Genomic DNA, 22,707 nt, shown 5'->3' with positions numbered 1-22,707 from the left:
TACTAAAAGAAGGCACGGGCCGAGTCTGAGACTCACTCGGACCTTGCCCAACCCGGCACCGGGGACCGGCATCGGGAGGCGTATCGGTACCTGGAACGAGATCCAGACCCGCAACCAGAACGGTGTTGGCAGGTCGACCGAGATCTCGAGGCTCGGAGAAGAGCTACAGGAGTCAAGGTACCTGCCCCGGTGCCAGATGTCGGAACGGTGCCGATAGCGGGTCGGCGAACGGGATACCGACCGGTGCAGCAAGTGTGACCAGTACCGAGGAAAACAGCACCGGGACTGCCAGTGGTGTCCGGCGTGCCGACAGGACTTGGAGTGTCTGCGGGACCGTGATCATGAACGGTGCCGCTCTGCTGTACTGACAGGGGACAGTCCCTTGAAGAGACTGTATTACCCGTACCGGCGGTGCCCGGGTCAGGCAGCACTGACTCTGTCATGGCACTGAGAGCCCTCGCCGTTGGTAACATCTCCGGCGTGCAGGGAACAGCAGGCTCAACCACAGTGCGTACTGGGGAGCTGTCAGGCACCGGATTCGACGGCCCTCGTGGGGCCGGGATCCACGGTACCGAGGTCATCAGAGCTTCGGTAGGAGCCGGTGCCGGGCGAACCGAGTTAGATAAGCTGTCTGGCTGCGGTGCCGTCAGCACTGAAGCAGCGGGAGTAATACGCTCAACCACGGCGTGTGCCGGGGAGCCGTCGGGCACCGGATTCGATAGCCCTTGTGGGACTGGAATCGACGGTGCCGATGTTGTCGGTGCCTCAGAGGCTTCGGTTGGCATGGAAGCAGCCGGAGCAGGAGCTCAACCACGGCGCGTGCCGGGGAGCCGTCAGGCACCGGATTCTACGGCCCTTGCGGGACCGGGATCGACGGTGCCGACGTCATCGGTGCCGCAGCAGGTGTCGGTGCCGGGCGATCCGACTTAGACTAGCCCTCTGGCCGCGGTGCCGTTGGCACGGAAGCAGCCGGAGCATTAGCTCGACCACGGCGCGTGCCGGGGAGCCGTCAGGCACCGGATACTACGGCCCTTGCGGGACCGGGATCGACGGTGCCGACGCCATCGGTGCCGCAGCAGGTGTCGGTGCCGGGCGATTCGACGTAGACGAGCCCTCTGGCTGCGGTGCCGCTGGCACGGAAGCAGCAGGAGCAATACGCTCAACCACGGCGCGTGCCGGGGAGCCGTCAGGCCCGGATTCTACGGCCCTTGTGGGACCGGGATCGACGGTGCCGACGCCATCGGTGCCGCAGCAGGTGTCGGTGCCGGGCGATCCGACGTAGACGAGCCCTCTGGCTGCGGTGCCGCTGGCACGGAAGCAGCAGGAGCAATACGCTCAACCACGGCGCGTGCCGGGGAGCCGTCAGGCACCGGATTCTACGGCCCTTGTGGGACCGGGATCGACGGTGACGACGTCATCGGTGCCGTAGCAGGTGTCGGCGCCGGGCGATCCGACTTAGACGAGCTCTCTGGCTGCGGTGCCGCTGGCACGGAAGCAGCAGGAGCAATACGCTCAACCACGGCGCGTGCCGGGGAGCCGTCAGGCACCGGATTCTACGGCCCTCGTGGGACCGGGATCGACGGTGCCGACGTCGTCGGTGCCGGGCGAGCCATCTTAGACGAGCTGTCTAGCTGTGGTGCAGCTGGCACAGAAGCAGCAGGAGCAGTAAGCTCTACCACAGCGCGAGCCGGGGAGCTGCCAGGCACCGGATTCCCTGGTCCTGGGGGACTGGAATCGACGGAGCCGAAGTCATCGGTGCCTCTGCAGGTGACGGTGCCGGATAACGCCACTTAGGCGAGCTCTCTGGCTGCGATGCAGGTGGCACGGAAGTAGCGGGAGCAGGGGGCTCAACCACGGCGCGTGCCGGGGAGCCGCCAGGCACCAGCAGGAATCGTAGACTCTCTCGACCTCGGAAGAAGGGAGCGGTGCCAGTCGACATCGGTGCCGGCGACGGTCGGTGCCGAAAGGCCTTGGTGGTACCGGCGGGGTCCGGTGCCGAGGAGGCGCTTCTGCCCGCCGCTTGAACATCGCTCGGCGCCCAAGGTGGAGGGATAAGTGAAAGTCCCGCACCTTTTTGTTCTCGGCTTAAAAGCCTTGCAAATGGGGCACTTATCTGTCAAGTGTGATTCCCTGAGGCACTTCAAACAGGAGTCATGTAGATCTCTCTTCGGCCGCGGCTTCTGGCAAGCCGGGCCCCTTTTAAAACCCGGTGAGCCATGCATGGCTCCGGCACTGGGCTCATGGAAGGGGCTACTTCCTGAACCCCGCTAACTAAACTAACCATGTTAGCAAAGAAAACACGTATAACCATACAAATATATATATAAAAGTGTTATAACTGCATAATTATATACGAGAAAACGAGTAGCTAGGGAAGTGGAGGTCAGCTAAGCCGCGCTCCACTGTTCCAACGACCGACACGGGCGGTAAGAAGGAACTGAGGAGCGGGTGGGCCGGCAGGAGTATATATGGAGCGCCATGGTGGCGCCACTCTAGGGGGCGACCTGCCGGCCCACTGAGTTGCTAGGGTAAAAGTTTTCCGACGAATGTGCACGCGCGGCGCGTACACCTAACTGGAATGGATATGAGCAATCACTCGAAGAAGAAGTAATATTTTGCCACTTGCCGATCCACCATAATGATGGCATTTGCGAGTTCTCTGTTAGTCTGGGAGAACTTCAGTAGGCACTGACATTTTCACCCAAATGTGGTATTGGTACAGCATGAACACTGCTTGTTACTTCACTACTCAAACCTAAAGTGGAGGAAGAGAAGGCTTCCTCCAACCCTCATAAATCCATCTTCTTTTCATCCTTATATGAAGCAGTATAGAAGGACTGATCCACCTTTAGACCTCTGAACAGCCACTTATACCACCAGGAAGTTTGATTGTGTGCGTGTGTTAGAATATAAGAAGCCATTTTGGGGTAAATGAAAATAAACAGAAAAATTATATCAGATATTGGTTGAACCAAAGCTGGGCTTGCCCACAGGAGCATCACAAGTTGTAGAATTCCATTTAATACTGCTGAGAGACTATACAATGTCAAAGACTGCATATGAACTCTCTTCTTGAAGTAGTTGGTATTCTTGCCACTAATTCGAGAAAGGCAACAGCTTCAGAGGAAGATAAAGCAAAAAAGTCACTCCCATGTTTTCATCAAGGGATAGTCAATCATTAAATACAGGATCTGTTTCCTGAAGTTTGTGTGAAACCATCTACTCTTCACCTTCCAGTGTATTATGCACTACAGTAGGGAACTGTTCTTCACATCTAAAGATACTGCATTTGTCTGTAAAAATGAAAGAGGAAGGTTTAAAAGGAGACTGGCATTGTCTGGTGCAATCATTGGAACGAAGATATGAGTAATGTCAAGGAGCTGGCCAATAGTGCCTTCTCTGCCATGGCAGCATTCACCAGTCTAGCCATTAATCAACAGTCTGATCAATTAATAAAAAAATAATAAAAAATATCCTTCTCTGGGGCAGGCAAGGCACTATATGACACTGATGCTGGGAAGCCTGAAGGGCAAGCAGCACAGGGCTTAATGCCCAACTGCTTAATTTTTGGATCTGCCATCAAGGTTTCTTCCAGGACTAATGCTTGGAGCACCCACCCTAACCCTAAAATCCTAATCTGTGTAAAGTTTTGTTAGAATATGTACAGATTTTTATTAAAGATAGCTGGACAATTTAAGAAGGATTCAGAGCAATGATCTAGAGCAATTCCTAATCCATCACCGCTAGTAATTGGAAGGAACTGAATTGGTCAGAGAGCCACACCCTCTTTCCAAGAGCACTCCAACAGGCACTCCTAGTTAAGGTTCCACTGTCTCAGCTGTATCCAGTTGGCATATCCTATGAATGAAAATATGAAGAAGCCACCCAAAAGAGAATTATTTCCTGATAATTTCATTCAGAAAAAAAGCTGATTATATACTAGGCATGGTTTCTATCCACTCAGCCTCCCAAACTTCATCTTGATTAAAAGAATAGGAGTTTTGCATTTACAAAATGCCTTTCATCTGCGCAACTCAAAGTGAGTCACAAACAATTAACTCACTGTACCATTGCAAGATGGGGAGCATCCAAATTTTACACAAATGCAGGGCATGTCTGCACTGCCCCGCAGTTCTGGGGGTGTGAATAGCAGTGCACACCAAAGCGCTGCCCTGTAACTGCCTCATGGAGATGCTGCATAAGAACTAAAAGGTTCCTAGTTCCCATAACTTAATCTTCTTCAACCAGGACCATGTTAATATGAAGTAGCAACTGTTTGTTGTGCACCTCTATTTACACCCCTGGAGTCAGAACTGTGGGGTAGTGCAGAAGTGCCCTTATACACAGCTATGTTGACACTTTCCTGAGTTCACACAGCAAGGTGAAGGCAAAGCTAACTGCAGGAGTCCCAACTCCCAGTTCCTTAATCTAACACCTAGACAGCCTCTCTCCTCAGATAGTTCTGTACAATTAAACAAAAAGATATTTGCTGTAAAGATGGATTATATGAAACTAAATAGAATGATCTGTGCTGCTTTAGTTCATGTCCAGCTGTTATTGTAACCAACAAAATCATTACTTATGTGGGCCCTAACACTAAAACACTTTCCTTAAGGTGATGGCTAAGTAACACTAACTAGTACACACTTACCTCAAGGCAAGCAAGGTGAACATCTTTTATAATACTGCCACTTTTAGATAATACCAGCTGCTTTAGTAATAGACAGCCCAGTTCCAGTGTTGCCAGACGAACTTTTCCATCTAAAGTAAGAGGTCAATTAGAATTCCAATGTACAGGGTATTTACTAAGGAGAAATCTCCTTTTTACTCAGAGGCTTTCCATATGTTTTCCATTTCTTCTCTCCCTCTCCCCCCCAAACACACCATCCCCACAATGGCCACACATAACAAAACCAGAATATACTACAATACCATGATCTACACTCAGGCACATAGATTATGACCTTTCAAAATAGTGATCTCTCAAGAGGAAGTTTAGGTTATTTCTGTCACTGATGGAGTCCACTACTTCTCTGGGAGCTGTCAAATCACCATTGCCAGGAGACAAATAATAAAAGCAAATGTTTTGGCTTTGAGCTAATCCAGACTTCAACAAACAGGATTTTTCAGGCATTTGGGGAGAGGAAACCTTAAGAGCACTCTTCTCTCCCCATCCCCAGCTCACTCCTTCAGGTTGAAAAACTGTGCTACATCAGTGCAGTTTTCAGGAACAGAAGCATAATCATTATCATTCACTGTCATGGACCAGGACCTCATTGTGTTGACGATATACAAACACAAGACTGTCTCTGCCCCCAATCTAAATATAAGATAACAAACAACAGGTGGATACAGATGAGAGAAGATACATACAACAGGGGGATTGATGGGAGAGAACAAACAGCCAACATTGGTCAGCATGACAAGTAGCAATCTTAGCACACCAGAAGTCTTAAGTTTTTTCAAGGCATTAAGGAAAAGAGTTTTAAGGCGGGATCTGAAGGAGAACAATGAGGTACCTTTGCAGATGTTTATGGGTAGTCCCTCCTATGCATGATGGAAAACTTGGAAGAACACACAGGGTATTTATTTGAAAAACAACAAGTTTGCAGTTAAGGCTGGCATCGCTGAAAGAGCAGGAGTGGGAGGCAACATCGCAAAAGCATATGAGACAACAGGCAGCATGGGATAGGCAGTGAATGGCCTGGAAAGCGAAGACAAGTACCTTGGGTCTGATGTGGTGGGGTAGGGGGAGCCAGCGAAGGGATGCAAAGTGGCAAGTGACAGACAAAACAGCAAGCTAGGAAAGTGATTGTTGCAGCAACATTTTAAATAGATATGTGCGAGGCAAGATTGCCTCTGTCAAGGGTAAGAGAGAGAGACAAAATGTTGCTGTAGTCAAGATGCAAGATGAGGACTTGGATGAGAGTTTTAGTTGTGTGGATGATAAGAAATGTCGTATCTTAGCAACATTATATTATGCAGAAAGAATTTGCCATGTCTAGATTCTCACATCCAGGCTGTGTTTAAATCTTGCAGAGAAGATAATGATGCCCAGATTACAGGGAGGATGACAATGTTGCCCAGTGATAGGGAAAGGAGGGAAGTTGGCAGGATTTTGGGGGGGAAGATTAAGACCTCTGTTTTGGCCATGTTGATCTTAAACTGACAGCTAGACATTCATGAGATGTCAGAAGGACTGGAAGGGATTTTAGTTTAGACAGCAGATGGTGGTTCAGAGGAGAGAGAGAGAGATATCTGACAATCCTCAGCATAAAGATCATAGTTTCATCCATGTTTCTGGATGCGATTACTTAGAGAAAAATTGTAGAGGGAGAAGAGGACCAAAAACAAGGCCCTGTGGACACTCATCCAAAGTGTTGTTTCCTTATTGAGTCTTTCAGAGGGAGGTCAGGGTAAGAGAAGGGAGAAGGGCGGGGGGCGGCAGTGAAGAGCTAATGCTTGAACACAATGTTTCCATGAGTTAATTTAGAAGAGGTGAGATGACTAGAGCCACTGGAAAAATGGGTGTGTTCCTCTCCCTGCCCGCACAAATTTGAACTTTATAAAAAAAACTTCAGTTTTCTGATTAAAAACAAAAAAATTGAAGGAAAGCAGACATCTTTAAAAAAATTAATTTAGCGGAATGCTCAATTTTGCACTAAAAACCATTGATTGAAAATTCGTAGTCAGCCTAGAAATGAAGGGCAGCTATAAACTAAGGAGCTTAAATACTGCAAATATTACACATGGAAGTAACTTTACTCGCAGTTGAAGTTTTACTGAAGTCCATGCGTGCAGCATTGAGACCTAATATCAGTTACTAAAATGTAAACTCTCTCTCTAGTCATTGCTTGCTGGACATTTTGCTTATGTAACTCAACAATAAGCAGGAACTCTAAGGTCTTAGGCCTCCCTGTTGTCTTGAATGCAACAGCAACTATTCAGATGAAAAGCGGAATTCCTACTTACTGTGCACCCCAGTGGAATGCCACTATGTATCTCTTTCACAAGGCAGATCTGCTTATCATCTAACAAGAGTATGCTAGTTCCAGTTGAATAGCAGCGAGTCTCTTCCGCATGGGGAATGGGGCCAGTTACTTAGTACTTCAAATATTTTAAGCATTGACACTACATTTTCAGAACTTATTGCTGTACAAAAAAAAAGTAATCAGTTAACGTGATCAGAAATGCTCTACCTGGTTGAGCAGCATAATTCATTATCCTGATGAGCCTTTCTGCAAGCACGTGGTTGTATGAGCTTTTCTCCTCAGCATGCTGGGCTGGAAGCTGAATTCTCTCCAGCTTGACTGGGTCAATTCCTTTTGAAGTGGAAGAAAATAGGAGGATATTTTTTAGCGAATAGCTATTAAAAATTGCAATAAGTCATCTTGAAAATGCAGAGTATCATAAGCAATATAGAACTGCATTAGCAGAGAGTAAAACTGTGACATTTGAATGGCTGTGCCACAGTTAGAAAAGAAAGCAACAGAACACTGAACAAATTTTACAACCTTCCAGGCTGGGATATTCAAAAGTAGCGTGAGGGATAGAGGCACTCAAATCCCACTGAAATGGATGCCTAAACGTCTTCGGTTCCTTAGAAAATCATTTAAAATTATTATTACTTTGTTGACAACTGACCAAGTCATCTAAGTGTCCTGCTGGAAGTCTGATTTAAGAAAACCAGAAAAAAAATTTTCCTATGTGTTAAGATGAATTTCTCTTAACAACCAACAGTTACCAGGGAACAAGCCAGATTAAAATGCTCATAATTACAACTCCAAAATGCTGAACACACTGGCTTTTGTGAAAGTACCTATAAGAAATTAAAACAAATGCCAAGTTTTCGTGCCAAGTTGGATTTCTCAGAATATGCTGGTTTGAAATATTACCCTTTATGAATAACATGTGTTACAGTAAGATCTCAGACAATGATTACAGACTGTGTGTTAAAAAGCTCATTGTCTTGACTCCAAGTAACTAAAACATTTCCATAATAGATCAAAACAATGTACTCCACTTTATTGAATTTCTTCCAAACCTGAACTCCTGCTTGCTAAGCCAATTCAATGTCACTTGTGATACCTTATGGTTATATCTTTTTTAAGTGTGCTTTTCAAAACACTTGATTTCAGTGCTTTAGTATAGCCTCACTTTATTTATTTGCCAGATAAAACTAATTCCAACAGCTTATATGGTAAAAGTAAACATTCATTTTGTGGCAGGTATCAAATGAAGTCTGTTTAACATTCTTCTTTCAAACAGTTTTGCATATTAGTTTTGCACAGTTACACTACTGACTGTAATTATAATTGGCTGATGCAACTGTTTTGTTTCCCACTAAAAATCTTAAAGAAAGGTTTGTTTGCAAGGGATTAAGCCATTTCTATTTATTTTGAAGTATGCAGCATTTTACCATACCCTGAAGTAAGATTTATGTAGTATGTTGGATTCAAAGCAAAGCATGCTGACTACAACAATGTACTGGCAACACAGGATTCATATACTCCTCCTTCCACAGTCAGAGTACACCCAGCCATAGGAACAGTCTATTCCCAGCCTCCCCCCCAATCTCAAATACTGAGCATGGCTTGTTGTTCAACATCATATTTTTACACCATAATCTTTATTACTTGTTACTGCTTGGACAATATGGTTTGAAAATTGTTAAAGACTTTATAAACAAAACTTAGGGGTATTAACAAAAATCACAAAAATGTGTGACTGACTGTGCAGTGTGGAGGGTAATTGTGCCATTAGTAATGACGTTTGCCTAAAGGGAGGGAAATAGATCAGCAGTAAAAGCCTTCTGCCGGCAAGTTACTATTTAAATATATGTGAGCACATATTCAACTTCTGCCTTTTTTAGATTTAAGTGTGCAACATGTGTAATGAATAGAAACATGGATGCAATGTGTATAGGTAGAAGACAACACAATTCTAAACGAACACGCACTGACTTCACGTACTTAGCATGTAAAATGGTTCTATATGGATTCCAGGGACGGGTCAATTTTCATCTTGATAATGAACAAAATTAATTACTAGTAATTAGAATTCTGTGTGTGCTCTCATCCTTTGGAAAGTCCTACATTGTTTCATCTAATCAGGTGACACCGATATGAAAATGTTTCCAAGCCTGCACTATTAATGATAGTTTGAAAGTTGCCCTTCTAAAGCAATAGAGCACGTCCTCAATTCTATTTACTGTAGAAACATGCAAATGAAGACAGCTTCCATACACTGACACCCATTCTAACAAGAGCATCATTTGCTGGTAATTACCAGTACTTACATTTTAGATACGTAAAATGCACCTCAGGGTAGAAGTACATAACAAGTACATGCAAACAATTCCTTCAGAAGGGGACATAAATGTAGCACTATTTCACAGAAACAGAACCAGCTACCATAACATACCACAGTCAGAGAAGTCTGTCTGACAACCAAGTCCCAAAGCCTTATAGGGCTTTATGGATCAAAGCCAACACTTTAACTCAGTGGTTCTCAACCTGTGGCCCGTGAGCTGCTTGCGGCAAAATCAGTACAGCACTGCAGTCATGTAACATCATCAGGGCCATACAGGTAGTATTGGATGCGGCCCACAATGGTAAATAGTGCCTTAACTGAACCGGAAAGCAAACAGGAAGCCAGTCCAGCTTTTGAAGAACTATTGTTGCTTTTTACTATCACCACCTAAAAGGTGAGAAGTAGTCTCTTTTCTGCACTAACTTTGAAGTGGTCTTCAAAAACAGCACATTGGATTATTGTAATCTAGAAGACAGTAGCTAACAAACCTCTCTATAGGATTTCTCCAATAAATGGAGACAAAGCTAGACTGTTAACATGGGTTACATAATCCCTCAATTTAAGGCAACTCAGAACCAAAAGTCTATAAAACGTTAAAATCCCTGTATAGGTCATCACTTGTAATTATGGCCTTGGCTGGATCATCTCCTCCAGGGATTAAACCCAGGACTTAAAAACATGAGTCTCTACTGCTAGAGCTAAAATTATAGGCTGCATTAGTTCAGAGACAGAAAGTTCAAACCTCCGTACATGGTCACTTATTAGTGGGGAAGTAATAAAGCTACAGTTAGCATGGGTTACACAAGGGTTATTGTGGCAGGACCATGACTAGGGGAAAATGGAACTAGCTCCTCATCTCACACAAAAGTGGAAAAATATTATCGGCCAATGATGCCTCCTGCAATTCATAACCCATAAAGACAACAAATGAACTCCCAAATTGCAAATCTCTTGGGCCAAACATAGCCCAAGCCACACAATAACTGGAGCAAGACTCATTCCTGTAATGTCTTAAAAATTTCTTCTGCACACTATCACCATCTGTGTTATCCAGGCAGTTTTCAGCCAACTCGCATCCAAATCTCAATTTCAGTTAGACACAGACAATGGTGAGGTAAGACAGATAGAGCTGAATCCCATCCACACATCAGTGACACCACAACACAAACTATTTCAATTACCACTAATGGTCTCAAATACATATTAAGCCAAAGGAATAACAAAACAGAGCCACAGCGAAGTTTGCCTTAGAGACTGTTTGGCAGGCAAGCAATTGCCTAAAACCACATTTTGAGGCTTTTAAAAGTTCAGACTAGAACCCACTTAAAAGCACCTTAGTCAGGTTCCCACAGAAGAATTAACAAACTTTATTGTCAATGGAATGTCAGCTGAAAGAAACAGCATGGACACCTGATCAAGATCAGAGACCAGCGCCAACTCGATCATACTTAGGCTGAAAGATAAGGTGGCAGGGTTCAAGGAATCTGAGGACAAGACACTCATTTTTCTACAACCTTCACAATAATCTTCACCAAAAAGAAAATAAAGCATGATTACTGGAAAGATTATCAGTCACAAAAATTGATTTTTGAATAATGCCTGAAACTATGCATAGTAGTATTATCCACATTCTACTGCCTTTTAGGGAAGGCCTGACATTTACCAGCACTGGATGCAATTCCTCCCCTCTTACTACACTCAAAACATGAATGTCAAAGAACCAGTGCCTTTTACAGTAGCTTCAGAATTTCAATGAGCCGTATCTGCTGGAACTCATCCAGAAAAGACACTGATTCTGTTCCTTCCAGGCACACATCTACCCCCTACAATGGCTACTTGCCAAGTTGGTGTCTAATTCATCTTATTTATGAAGAACTAAAAAAATTCCTCAGCATGAAAGATATACTCGGCCAAAGAGTCAACATGACAGCAAAATATGTTAAAAGGAGATATATTGCTTTTCCATATCTAGGTCCCAGAGCAGGCCAAACTTTTAAAAGAACAAATTTAATAATGGAGCAAATAGAGAAGCAGGTCTTAAGGAAACATCTTCAAATCCATATACACAGGAACATAGAAGTGATTATAGATACTTTGCATGCCTATGACTAACTGATTTGGAATTGAGTTGCTTATGAAATTATATTCTGCAAAAGAAGAATAGTCTGCAGAAAGATTATAGTCTGAAAGAATACACATTTGTGATCTCAAACTATGCTACTATTGTATTGTGTCCTAGCCCAATAAATGGGACTCTAACTCCCAAGTTAGTCAAACTAAAAAGGATAATATTTGAAATGAAGTGTTTTATATGTACAGGGACCAGAGTTAAAATATTTATCTAGCTGGAGAGCTGTAAGAAAGGGTTTAATGGTGGATGCTGAAGTTATTGCAGTCTAACTACACATATAAAACCCACATTGATCTTCTCTACTTGAAATTTTTTAACTCCTTGAAATCTTGCATTTTACACAATTTCTCAAAATTAACTTCACACATGCTGCACTCAAAGATGTACAGCTAACTGTATCTGATTTCATTTACATAATGTAACAAGAGCCTGATTTTTTTTTTAAAAGTATTGGCAGTCTAGCATTATTAATGTCCTTCAACATGAACTGCAAATGTAGCAGGTCAATGTTTTGCAACTGCAAGCTAGATAAGAACACAACATAAGAACGTAAGAACGGCCATACTGGGTCAGACCAAAGGTCCATCTAGCCCAGTATCCTGTCTACCGACAGTGGCCAATGCCAGGTGCCCCAGAGGGAGTGGACCTAACAGGCAATGATCAAGTGATCTCTTTCCGCCATCCATCTCCATCCTCTGACAAACAGGGCTAGAGACACCATTCTTCACCCATCCTGGCTAATAGCCATTAATGGACTTAACCACCATGAATTTATCCAGTTCTCTTTAATAAATCCCAATAAACCATGGGGTAAGGCATATTTGGTTCATAATGAACTTAAGACATCACTCTTCATTTTCTTTTATAGGACTTGATTTGTCACCGATCCCTGGCTTCCATCCTTAAAATACTCAATCTGCATTATTTTGGTCCTATCACATCCACTACACAATTCCAGCTGGAAAATGGAGCCATGCAACAGACAACTCCATTTCTTCTCTCCACAGCATCTGGTTCTGTAGAATTACTTTTAACCAGTTTCAAAACTGAATTTTCTATCCCCCTGGGAAAAAAGTTGTCCACTGTTTTATAGTCTCTCCACCCACGTGTCCCTAACACTTAATTGGTTGTAAAATTAAAACATTCTGGACTTGCGCCCTCACCTTTCAGGACTTCTATCATCAATCTACTTGCTTTTTTCCTCACCTGAACCTGTTCAAAGAGTTAAGAGAACTGCCTCTACCGCTATACTGAAGTCATATTCTCCCCACCACACATACAGTGCTGTCCTGAAATGCTGAGTTTTTGTTCAACTGATTTCAGTTGAAGGCAGTCTGTTTCAGGAGTTGGAAGTTGAAATTCAATAAAAATGCTCCAGTCATATAAGATATATTCTATACTTATCAGTATTTCAAAAAGATGCAAGAGGTGAAGTGGAAGTAAAATTTTCTGTTGGAAACTTGAATAAGAATTCATTGTGATTAGGGCTGTTAATTGCAGCCCTGCACAATGCAAGATTAATTGCAGTTTTAATCACACTGTTAAATAATAATAGAATACCATTTATTTAAACAAACACTTTGGATGTTTTTCTACATTTTCAAATATATTGATCTCAATTATAACACAGAATACAAAGTGTCCATTGCTTATTTTATATTATTTTTATTACAAATATTTGCACTGTAAAAATGACAAAGTATTTTCAGTTAATCTCAGACCAGTACTGTAGTGCAATCTCTTTATTGTAAAAGTGCAATTTACAAATGTAGATTGTTACGTAACTTCACTCAAAAACAAAATAATACAAAACTTTAGAGCCTATAAGTCCAGTCAGTCCTACTTCTTGTTCAGCCAATCGTTAAGACAAACAAGTTTGTTTACATTTACGGGAAATAATGCTGCCCTTTTATTTACATTGTCACCAGAAAGTGAGAATTGTAGCCGGTATTGCAAGGTATTTATATGACATATGTTAAACATTCATATATCTCTTCATGCTTCAGCCACCTTCCAGAGGACATACTTCCATGCTGATGACACTCATTAAAAAAAGTTAAATATATTTCATGTTATAACAGTCTCAGATGTTCTTAAGAACACTTTCACTGTAAATTTCACAAAACGCAAAGAAGGTACCAATGTGAGATTTCTAAAGATAGCTACAGCACTCAACCCAAGGTTTAAGAATATGAAGTGCCTTCCAAAATCTGGGAGCAGAACCCATCATTAGCATGGATGCATGACCTCTGGAATGATGGTTGAAGCATGAAGGGATTCTTTAGTGCATCTGGCATGTAAATATTTTGCAACACCTGCTACAATAGTGCCATGCGAATGTCTATTCTCATTTTCAGTGACATTGTGAACAAAAAGCGGACAGCATTATCTCCTGCAAAATGTAAAACTTGTTTGTCTGAGCCCATCGGCTGAAGAAATAGGACTGAGTGGATTTGTAGGCTCTAAAGTTTTACACTTTTATTTATTAATGCAGGCATTTTTTTGTACATAATTCTATATTTGTAAGTTCAACTTTTATGATAAAGAGATCACACTTCAGTACTTGTATTAGGTGAACTGAAAAATACTATTTCTTTTTTTTTTACAGTACAAATATTTGTAATTAAAAATAAATATAAAGTGAGCACTGTACACTTTGTATTCTGTGTTATAATTGAAATCAATATATTTGAAAATGTAGAAAACATTCAAATATTTAAATAAATAGTGTTCTATTAACAGTGCAATTAATCACTAATTTTTTTAATCACTTGACAGCTCTAATTTTGATGATTAACTGAATTGTATTTGTCATGGTTCAATACTTCCATACACAACATTCGTTCCTATATTATGCAGACACTTGATGCATTTTATCTACCAGGACTTCCTGGAATTCTGACATTAGCATTCAGTTTACATCATTATGTGTGTTATATGTTCAAATCCTTTCACAATGAAAAATCCATTAAAGTTGCATCTGTTCATTACAAGATAATCAGCAGTAAAGCCAACTCCGCAGTTAACCCAAGTAATGTCACATATACAAGTGTATGAACCAACTGCAAAACAGTATTAAAGGCAAAATAACTTCATAATAAAATCTCTAAAATCGAAACCAAAGAATTATGATGCAACATATTTGCAGCTGTTGAGGACATAAAGAAAATTGCGTCATTAACAAAGAATGAATTAAGGACTTGTGGAATAGAGTACCAATAACAGGCCACAGTAGACTTTCAAAAAGAAGGGGCCTAATTCTCCACTGCCTTGCACATCCTGTAGTAATTTACACCTGAGCAAAGGATAAAATGCTACCAAGTCCGAATTCTTCACTCATACCAGTGGCTATATTTTACACCCACTTTGCACTCACTTCAACCACATGTGTCTGTCAAAGTCAGGGGAGAATCAGGGCCCCAGTGCTCATACTGAACTTACTGTATTTTGTTAGTCCAGCTTAAGAGTACTGAAGTCAAGTAAATGAGAACGAAGTGCAAATGAGTCTAATTCATTTCTAGTTCTAGGAAACCAATTGAAGAAACAAACCATCTAAACAATAGCAGCATTCTATTAATTTTTTTTCTAAAATGCAGATCCTACACAACCTTTACTGTCACTGCATTTGTTTCTCCTTTCATCATATGAAGATTTTGTTTCTTGTGGTTTAAGTCATCTAGAAAATACAAATACGTACTTCACTGAAGAAATGTTTACCAAACTAAGTCCACTGAGTGCAGTCAAGTCTCATTTTATTCTCCTTTCTGTGGAAAGACACATTTAAGAGTATCCAAAGTGATTAACATCTTACCTTTATTTTGAGACATTGCATACAGAAGACAAAGTACAAAGAGAGCATAGTAATCATCTTCAGCACAGTCCTGTGCATTATATACCATATCGAGAAAAGGCCTGTGGAAAAGAGTAGTATTAAAATGGTTGTTTTGTTCTGATGCTAATTGTAACATAGCCTGAGCCATTACCTACCAATGGAACAGAATGACTCACTATCCAACTATGCTCCAATTTTCTCTTTAGATATGGTAAAGAGCAAAAGTCAAGCTATTTGAAAGCAGTTATCCTGTTGTGTTTATTACTGGTATTACATCTGGCATTTTAGCAGGAATTTTCCCCACACCCTCCCAAATGGTTGCCCACACTTGTAATGGGTTATCTTTCAGGCCCAATATTCCCTGGCACTGGGGCCTTAAAAAAAAATTAAAAAACAGGGAAAAAAATTACAGACTACTAGACATTGCACAGTTTGTTCTAAGCAGACATGGCGAATTTCAGGGGGTTGTTTATACCTGTGTGTGATGCAAAACTGCACTGGAACATGTGGAAAACTAAAATATTAACCATGTTCATCTTAAGGGCCAAAGAACAACTTTGAGATGGTTACACTATTGCTTAGTATAAATAAAAGCACTGTACTAGAACAGAGCTACAAGTTTTACTCTAAGCCATGTACGGAGGAAACAATTATCCTTCTTAGGTGGAGGAACAGAAGTATTAAAGAAGAAACATGAGCTATTTTAATTGATTTCAAACCACTCTGTTATCTTGGGTTTGATGTGGGGTGATTCAGTGACTAGTGCCAGAGACTTTACACAATCAAGTCGTGACAAAGTTGTGGTCAAGTAAGTAGATACTTTCAAAACTCAATTTCTGGACTAATCAGACATCTGGAAAAAAAGAGCTTGGACACAGTGGAACAGCTATCGGCTCCAAACAGAATTTTACACAAAAAGCATTCAATTGTGTGTAACTAACAAAACAACCAACTAGATTCTGAGGCCTGCTTTGCAGTCTTTTTTGTAGAGCATGGCTAAAGTTGTCCTGTTTTGTACAATCACTCTTTGTTTCTCTACAGTCTATTATAGCAACATACTTGGCTTTAATTTCAGATAACCTAAATAGGAAGGTGCATCTGAAGAAGTGAGGTTTTTTTTTAACTCATGAAAGCTTATGCCCAAATAAATCTGTTAGTCTTTAAAGGTGCCACCAGACTCCTTGTTGTTTAAATAGGAAGCAGAGTTTAGTTGGGGACAACACTTCAAAGGAGGCTGGGTCAGAAGTGAGATACCAAGCTTCAGCACTATTTGAGCACTTTTCACTGTCAATAATTACAATACTGCGGTTAGATAAACATGTACTCTGGTTCTACAGATAAACTGAGGCAGTTTAAATAACTTGTCCAGATCCAGAGGCAGTCAGTGAGCACTGGGACTAGAACTCAACAAGATTTACCAGTCTGAGCACAGAGACAATAACTCCTCTCTATGTTTTAAAGTTCATTAACGATTAAATGCATTAAGCCATTCTGAGAGCCTGTGAACAAGGCTGATGTGCTAACGAGGGCCTGAGGCCAGTTAGGTCACCTGGCATCACCTGAGAGGAGAGCAGCCAGGTTTAAATTGAGAATGAAGCCCAAATGGAGAAGGGATAGGACAGCATTATAAAACCAGAAGCTGAGAGTAGAAGGGGGCTGTACAGGAAGGCATCTACCCTCCTCAAGATGAGGGAGGTCATCAGGGACAAGGAGGAAGCACAGAGGGAGGTAAGCCCTCTGAGCCTGTCTTGGAGTAAGTAGTGTGGCAAGAAGTGAGGAGGGGTGAAGTATCCACAGCAAGTAGAGTAAACTCCACTGATAAACCCAGAACTAGGAAAGAGAACATAGAGAGGCTTGGTAGGAAGTAGCCAAGGGAAACAGCAACAGGGACTGAGAGCCTGGATTACTAGTTATAGGGTCTCTGGGCTGGAACCCGGTGTAACAGACAGGCCTGGGTTCCCCTGTCAGATGCTATCCTCTCAATACCACCACCATAAAAGACAACTCTGGATGTTCCTTTGGATACAAGAGAAGCAGTCACTAGGCAAGCAAGTTTCACTGCGTTTTTCCAGCCCCTCCTGCTACTAGTTTAGCCATGATCACAGCATATAACCTATAATCAGGTATTTTGGATGTGTGGTCTCCTATAAAACCACATTTATTGCAGCTATAAACAATTCACCCATTTGCTGTATTCCATTCAACTATACAAGTATTAGCTAGAAGTCAGGTAGGTCAGAGAACATGGGAAGTACAGACATGAATTAAAAGTTCCTCCCCCATCCGCCCATCCATCCTCACACAAAAATAGCTTGGGAGGAACTGAGAACCTGAGCCATAAAGTCCTGCCTTAGTAGGAGGTGTGAACTTGATGGTCATATATGCCCTTTCCCAACTACTGTACTATGATTCTAGGTACATCAGTGAAGTACAACAAAATCCAATTGGATACTGTTTATGTTGCAAATATTGTGTTGACAAATATTTTCCAGTTATTTTTGCTCCCACTAATAATGATTAATGAGTGCTCTATTTGAAGGATCAGACTGGAAATTATTTTTTAAATTTCTGCAGATCTCCAAATACTAGTATCTGCCCCCAATGTTAAACGAATGTTAATATCTACAGGGATTCTATTTATCCCCAAATCGATCCGCCTTAGCATTCAAATGTCGAGCACAGTAAAACTTGCAAAATTAAAGATTTGTTTACACACAATATCGTTAAATTTCATGCTTTATAGAGCTAGATCTACATCAGACATTTAAAAAGTCAACATTTGCCAATACAGACCACTCTCAGTTACCACACTTTCCACCAGTGTGCCATAACTTTTAGTAAGTGCAGACTTCGTTATGACATATGTAGTGATCAGTTAGACTGGATAACCAAAATAGGAAAGAAGATATCCTTATACACAGATCCAATCTTTAATGCAAAAAATACTTCATCAAGTTTGTTTCATTATAGGGGGCAAGGAGAAGGATTCAAATAGTGTTTAGAATGCAGAAGTATAAAAAAAATTCCAAGGTTTTAACTGTTTATTCACCTAGTAACTGAGTAATTCACATTAACAAAAAGTTTTGTGCAGTATTTTACTTTGCTAGGTCTAGGAATACTTCCCTTACATATGTGATAAGATCTACTCTTGCTTTTAGAGGTGCTTCACTTCTGCACAAATGACATTTGAACGAAGATGCAAGATGCTGTTAGATCACTATCTATATTCTCATCTGAAATGCAAATATCTGACAAGGTGTTAGGATGATCAAATGAATATTTTGCATTTTGAAGACTTAAGAGCTAATGTTCTAATATCTTCAGGCACTGTACTCAGTACTATCATGGCCAACTTCATTTTATGAGAAGTGGTAAACCAGAATCTCTTGCTCACTCACACTTCACTTAAAAAACCCTGTGCTGCCCACACTTGCTAGTAACTGTAACGTTATGTTTCTATCACTGTCACTCATCTTTACTCTTCATAAAGCCCTACAACCTGCTATCTTATCTCCACTTAGAATGTACAGTCTCTGGCATGCTGTTTTATATCTGTCCCATTTGACAATTAGACAAGTGTGGTAGAGTCTCTTTTACCGGACCAACTTCTGTTGGTGAAAGAGATGAGCTCTCAAGCTCACACAGAGCACTTCCCTAAAGAAGCGCTCCATGTAAGCTTGAAAGCTTGTCTCTTTCACCAGCAGATGTTGATCCAGTGTTTTAAAAAAAAAAAAAAAAAAAAAAAAAAAAAAAGAGATTATCTCAACTACCTTATCTACAAACACTGCAAACCATTTGGATAAAACACAAATGTTATTGTCAATACGTTCTGTTTACCAAAATTGCAACTGATCACCCCAGCACCCAAACCAAACTACTGCAGGGAATGGTGATATTTAAAAAGTCATTTACCCAACACGGGGGTGGGGGGGGAAACAGAACAGGATACTCTAGGACACAGTAGAAAAAAATTATGTCAATAAACAGAATCAAGATTTTACTTTAAAATTTTTTAAATCAGAATCATTTACATGTTACAAATTCCTTAGCAATTTAAGACAATCAAATGGTAAGCAAAGTGAACATTTGCACTCTCTTTAGTTTCCTAATTGTTAGTAGTATATCAGATTTTAACTGCTAAGAATTTTCACACTTAAAATGCTCTTCTGCATCAAAAAGATTAACGTCCTTGCTGTGAGACTCCCACCTAGCATTATGGAATCCCAATCTCAACTGAGGCTTCTGGGTACTACTGTAAGAAAAGTGTTAAACCAAAAAAGACGTACAAAACACATCCTCAGAACACAGTTTGTGTGTTACATGTAATGCTTCCTATTCTGGCATACAGTAACATACAGAACTGCTTTAAGACAAGGCATCCTTTTCAGGCAGGAAAACTGAATACAGCAGCCTCCAGGGAGTGAAGAGAATAGACACTGCTTCCTTACTGCCACACCTTCTACACAACCATATACAAGACAGCTACACCAGTCAAAGGCAAATGTTTGGATGAGTCATAAATTGGAGGGGGTGAGGAGGGACAAAATTGGAAAAAAAAAAAAAAAAAGAAGCAGAAGGAAGGAACCTGGTCAAGTGAATTATAATTCTTTCATACCTGCTCCAGTTTGTCATTTCACTCCCAGAGGCAGCAGCACTCTTTTCTTCATCAGTTGTATTCTGCTCTGTCACCACTGAGATAGATAGTTCTGACATCTTACACCGCTCCATGATTACCATCTCTATTTCTTAAAAGAAAGAGCTAAAATTGAGTTTCTAGAGGAAGATGTGAGCTACATGAAGTATTCTTTAAAAATCACTATTTTTTACATTTTGCATAAAATGTTATGCACCTAAAAATGAGGGAAGACACTGCTCATGTGTCAGAATATACATAGATGCCTGATTTTCCTACCATCACAACAAAATATTAAAAAGCATTTCTTATATGATTTAAAATGCACTTGGGGCTTCAGAACTGATGGTGTAATTATTTATGAATATAAAAGCCTTTACAAAACTGTTAACTGCCAAGCATTTTAACAGCTTTTTTAAAATGGTCTGTATTTGCCAAAAACCTATTTACATTTTCAATTATCTCAGGGGCTTTAAGTGAAAAATGGTCACTATGCCCAAACATAATAAATCTAGTGTAAATACATATATAGCAGCTTCAGATTTTATAAACAGTACACTGGCGCACAAACACAAAAAGGTGGAGGGAAACAGTATGTGGAATTTAAAGGAGTACCGTTGTTACTGTAGCAACTAATGCAAACAAATTCTGTTTATGACTAATATATATTTCAGGTTCCGAGTATGAAACTATTACGTTTCAAAGTCTTTCAACAAGTTGTCTATAGACACTTCCTCCACAATACTGAGGAAATTCAGTTTTGGCAAAGGTCTCCCTAAATTTCTTTAAATGTAGGCTAAAGAAAACACTGATGTATTATGACTTCTTTCCAGTAAACATCAATTTGTGCATACAGGCAGTTTGTAAAGCAATTCGCCAAAGAGCCACTCTTCTGCTGACACAAGGAAGGTGGTACTTGTGGTTCTTCACTGGTGATGTCAAAACTTCATTCCCTCACAGGTAGCAATGGTAGCCCTAGGCTACCATTAGACTTAGATTGCATATTTAGCCACACAAGAAACCCCTCACTGCCAGACAGGCAATAGATCCACTAAATGCTGCCAACTGATTGACTTTGGTGCCCTGTAATCACTCGTACCCTCTGATCCTTTCCTCTCCAGTGCATGGTCCAGCGCTAGAAGGCAACATGCCATAAAGAAAAGACTGTTTCAGACCCTGAAAACTTAAGTTTTCTAAGTGCTGGCTCACTTGTTTACATCCCCACAGACTGTGTGCTCATTGGCACCAGGACCAAGTGCCAGAGATCTTACAGATATTCAGAGGCTGAGCAGCTCAGTCACAGGTGAAGTGGGCACTGGATAGGGGCCTATGCATCCCCCTCTGCACATAGATCCACTTGACAGATCTGCAAGTCACTCAGATTTAGTTAAATTGCTATTGATCATTCTTATAGCATACAAACTACCATACATCTACAACCGATATTCTGAAGTCTAGAGAAACTTTCTGGCCACAGCTTGTACTACAGCATTATAATGCAGCAGGATTTTGACTGAGACAGGCCATGGAGAGGCAAAATTTAGTCCTGACAATTTCCAAACCTCTGCACCATGTCCTTGGATCCAAGTATTTTGCTGCCCCAAGCAAAATTTTTTTTCCCAGGCCTCCTAGCTCTGCCCCAACTCCGCCCCTTCCCCACCCCATTCCAACCCCTTCCCCAAATCCCCGGCCCCGTCTCCTCCCCCTCCACCTCCCAGGCAAGCCTGGGAAGGAGGGGAGAGAAGTGAAGCAGCAGCACACTCAGGGGAGGAGGCAGAGGTGAGCTGGGAGGAAGAGAGCAGTTCCTCTGCCCGCCCCCCAGGGTTACTTCTTGCGGCCCTCCCTGCGCCCCCCACCGCCCCGCCTGCCCCCCTGGGCAAGCTGCCACCACTCCGCTTCTCCTCCCTCCCTCTCAGGCTTGCTGCAAAACAGCTGATTCAAGTGGCAAGCCTAGGAGGGAAGGAGGAGAATCAGAGTGGCGGCATGCTCGGGGGAGCAGGTGGCAGTGGAGTGGAGGTGAGGGGGGGGTTGGTTCCTCTGCCCCCCACCCCTGAGGTTACTTCCTGCAGCCCTCCCCGCGCCCCCACAGCACCCCTAGTAGCGTCCATTTTTATCAAAGCCACATTTAAGAGAAGAAACAAAACCTGTGGCATGTGTTTTTTTAAAATGGCAGCGGTGGGGACTTTGACAAAGTAGAAATGTTAGTTGTAGTCTCAGCAGAGTTAGATTGGTGTGCATAGGGCATAGGTTAGAAGTAAAAATGACATGCAATTTAGCTTCTAGAATAAATTTGTTTCCATGGCTGTAAAAAAATGGAGTTCACATTTTTATCATGCCCACATACATGATTCCAAGGAGAAGCAGCAGCAGAAAAAAAAATAAAGGTCAGACTTCAAGATACAGTTTCATCCTGGGGCATGCATGTAGTTCCATGGGAAAAATCATATGAATCAGTGTGGATCAGGTGGTTATACTCATGAAAAAAAAAAGATAGCCAAATCAGCTCAAACCAATTAAGGAAGTGCCATTCCCAAGAATTATACAGGGCAAATTAAAACAGAGTCAGATCTTTTTCCATCAGCACAGCCAATATAAATAGATTCCAAGCCAACAGATTCCGTTCAATCATCTCTCTAATTTGCTCAATGCAAATCAACTTAGGTGCAGCACCTAGTTACCAGTGAACTCTTGTAATTTTATACTTCAAGTGCTAAGGATCAAAGTCTCACTGAGTCAGTGGATTGGTCAGGACTTCTAATTTCCTAGGCTAACCTAGGTACATATGAACTTAACCTTACG

The 22,707-nt window shown here is 41.7% G+C and overlaps 1 protein-coding gene across 13 annotated transcripts in view; it reads right to left on the bottom strand.

Annotated features, from left to right (window-relative positions):
* The window catches only part of CLEC16A (C-type lectin domain containing 16A), a 182,096-nt gene that overhangs the window by 113,461 nt on the left and 45,928 nt on the right, over positions 1-22,707 (bottom strand). For 12 of the 13 annotated variants that reach the window (XM_030577251.1, XM_030577252.1, XM_030577255.1 and 9 more), the window contains 4 exons: positions 19,891-20,020; positions 15,255-15,355; positions 7,200-7,322; positions 4,652-4,761 (listed from right to left, as the gene is read on the bottom strand). In XM_030577251.1, the coding sequence (XP_030433111.1) occupies positions 4,652-4,761; positions 7,200-7,322; positions 15,255-15,355; positions 19,891-20,020 (464 nt within the window). The remainder of the gene's footprint in view (positions 1-4,651; positions 4,762-7,199; positions 7,323-15,254; positions 15,356-19,890; positions 20,021-22,707) is intronic. The other variant, XM_030577254.1, reaches the window with a different exon arrangement.

Source organism: Gopherus evgoodei, chromosome 10 (genome assembly GCF_007399415.2).
Source record: "Gopherus evgoodei ecotype Sinaloan lineage chromosome 10, rGopEvg1_v1.p, whole genome shotgun sequence".
Classification (NCBI taxonomy): Eukaryota; Metazoa; Chordata; order Testudines; family Testudinidae; genus Gopherus; species Gopherus evgoodei.
The sequence above is the reverse complement of the archived record's forward strand: the minus strand, read 5'-3'. Positions and strand labels throughout refer to the sequence as shown.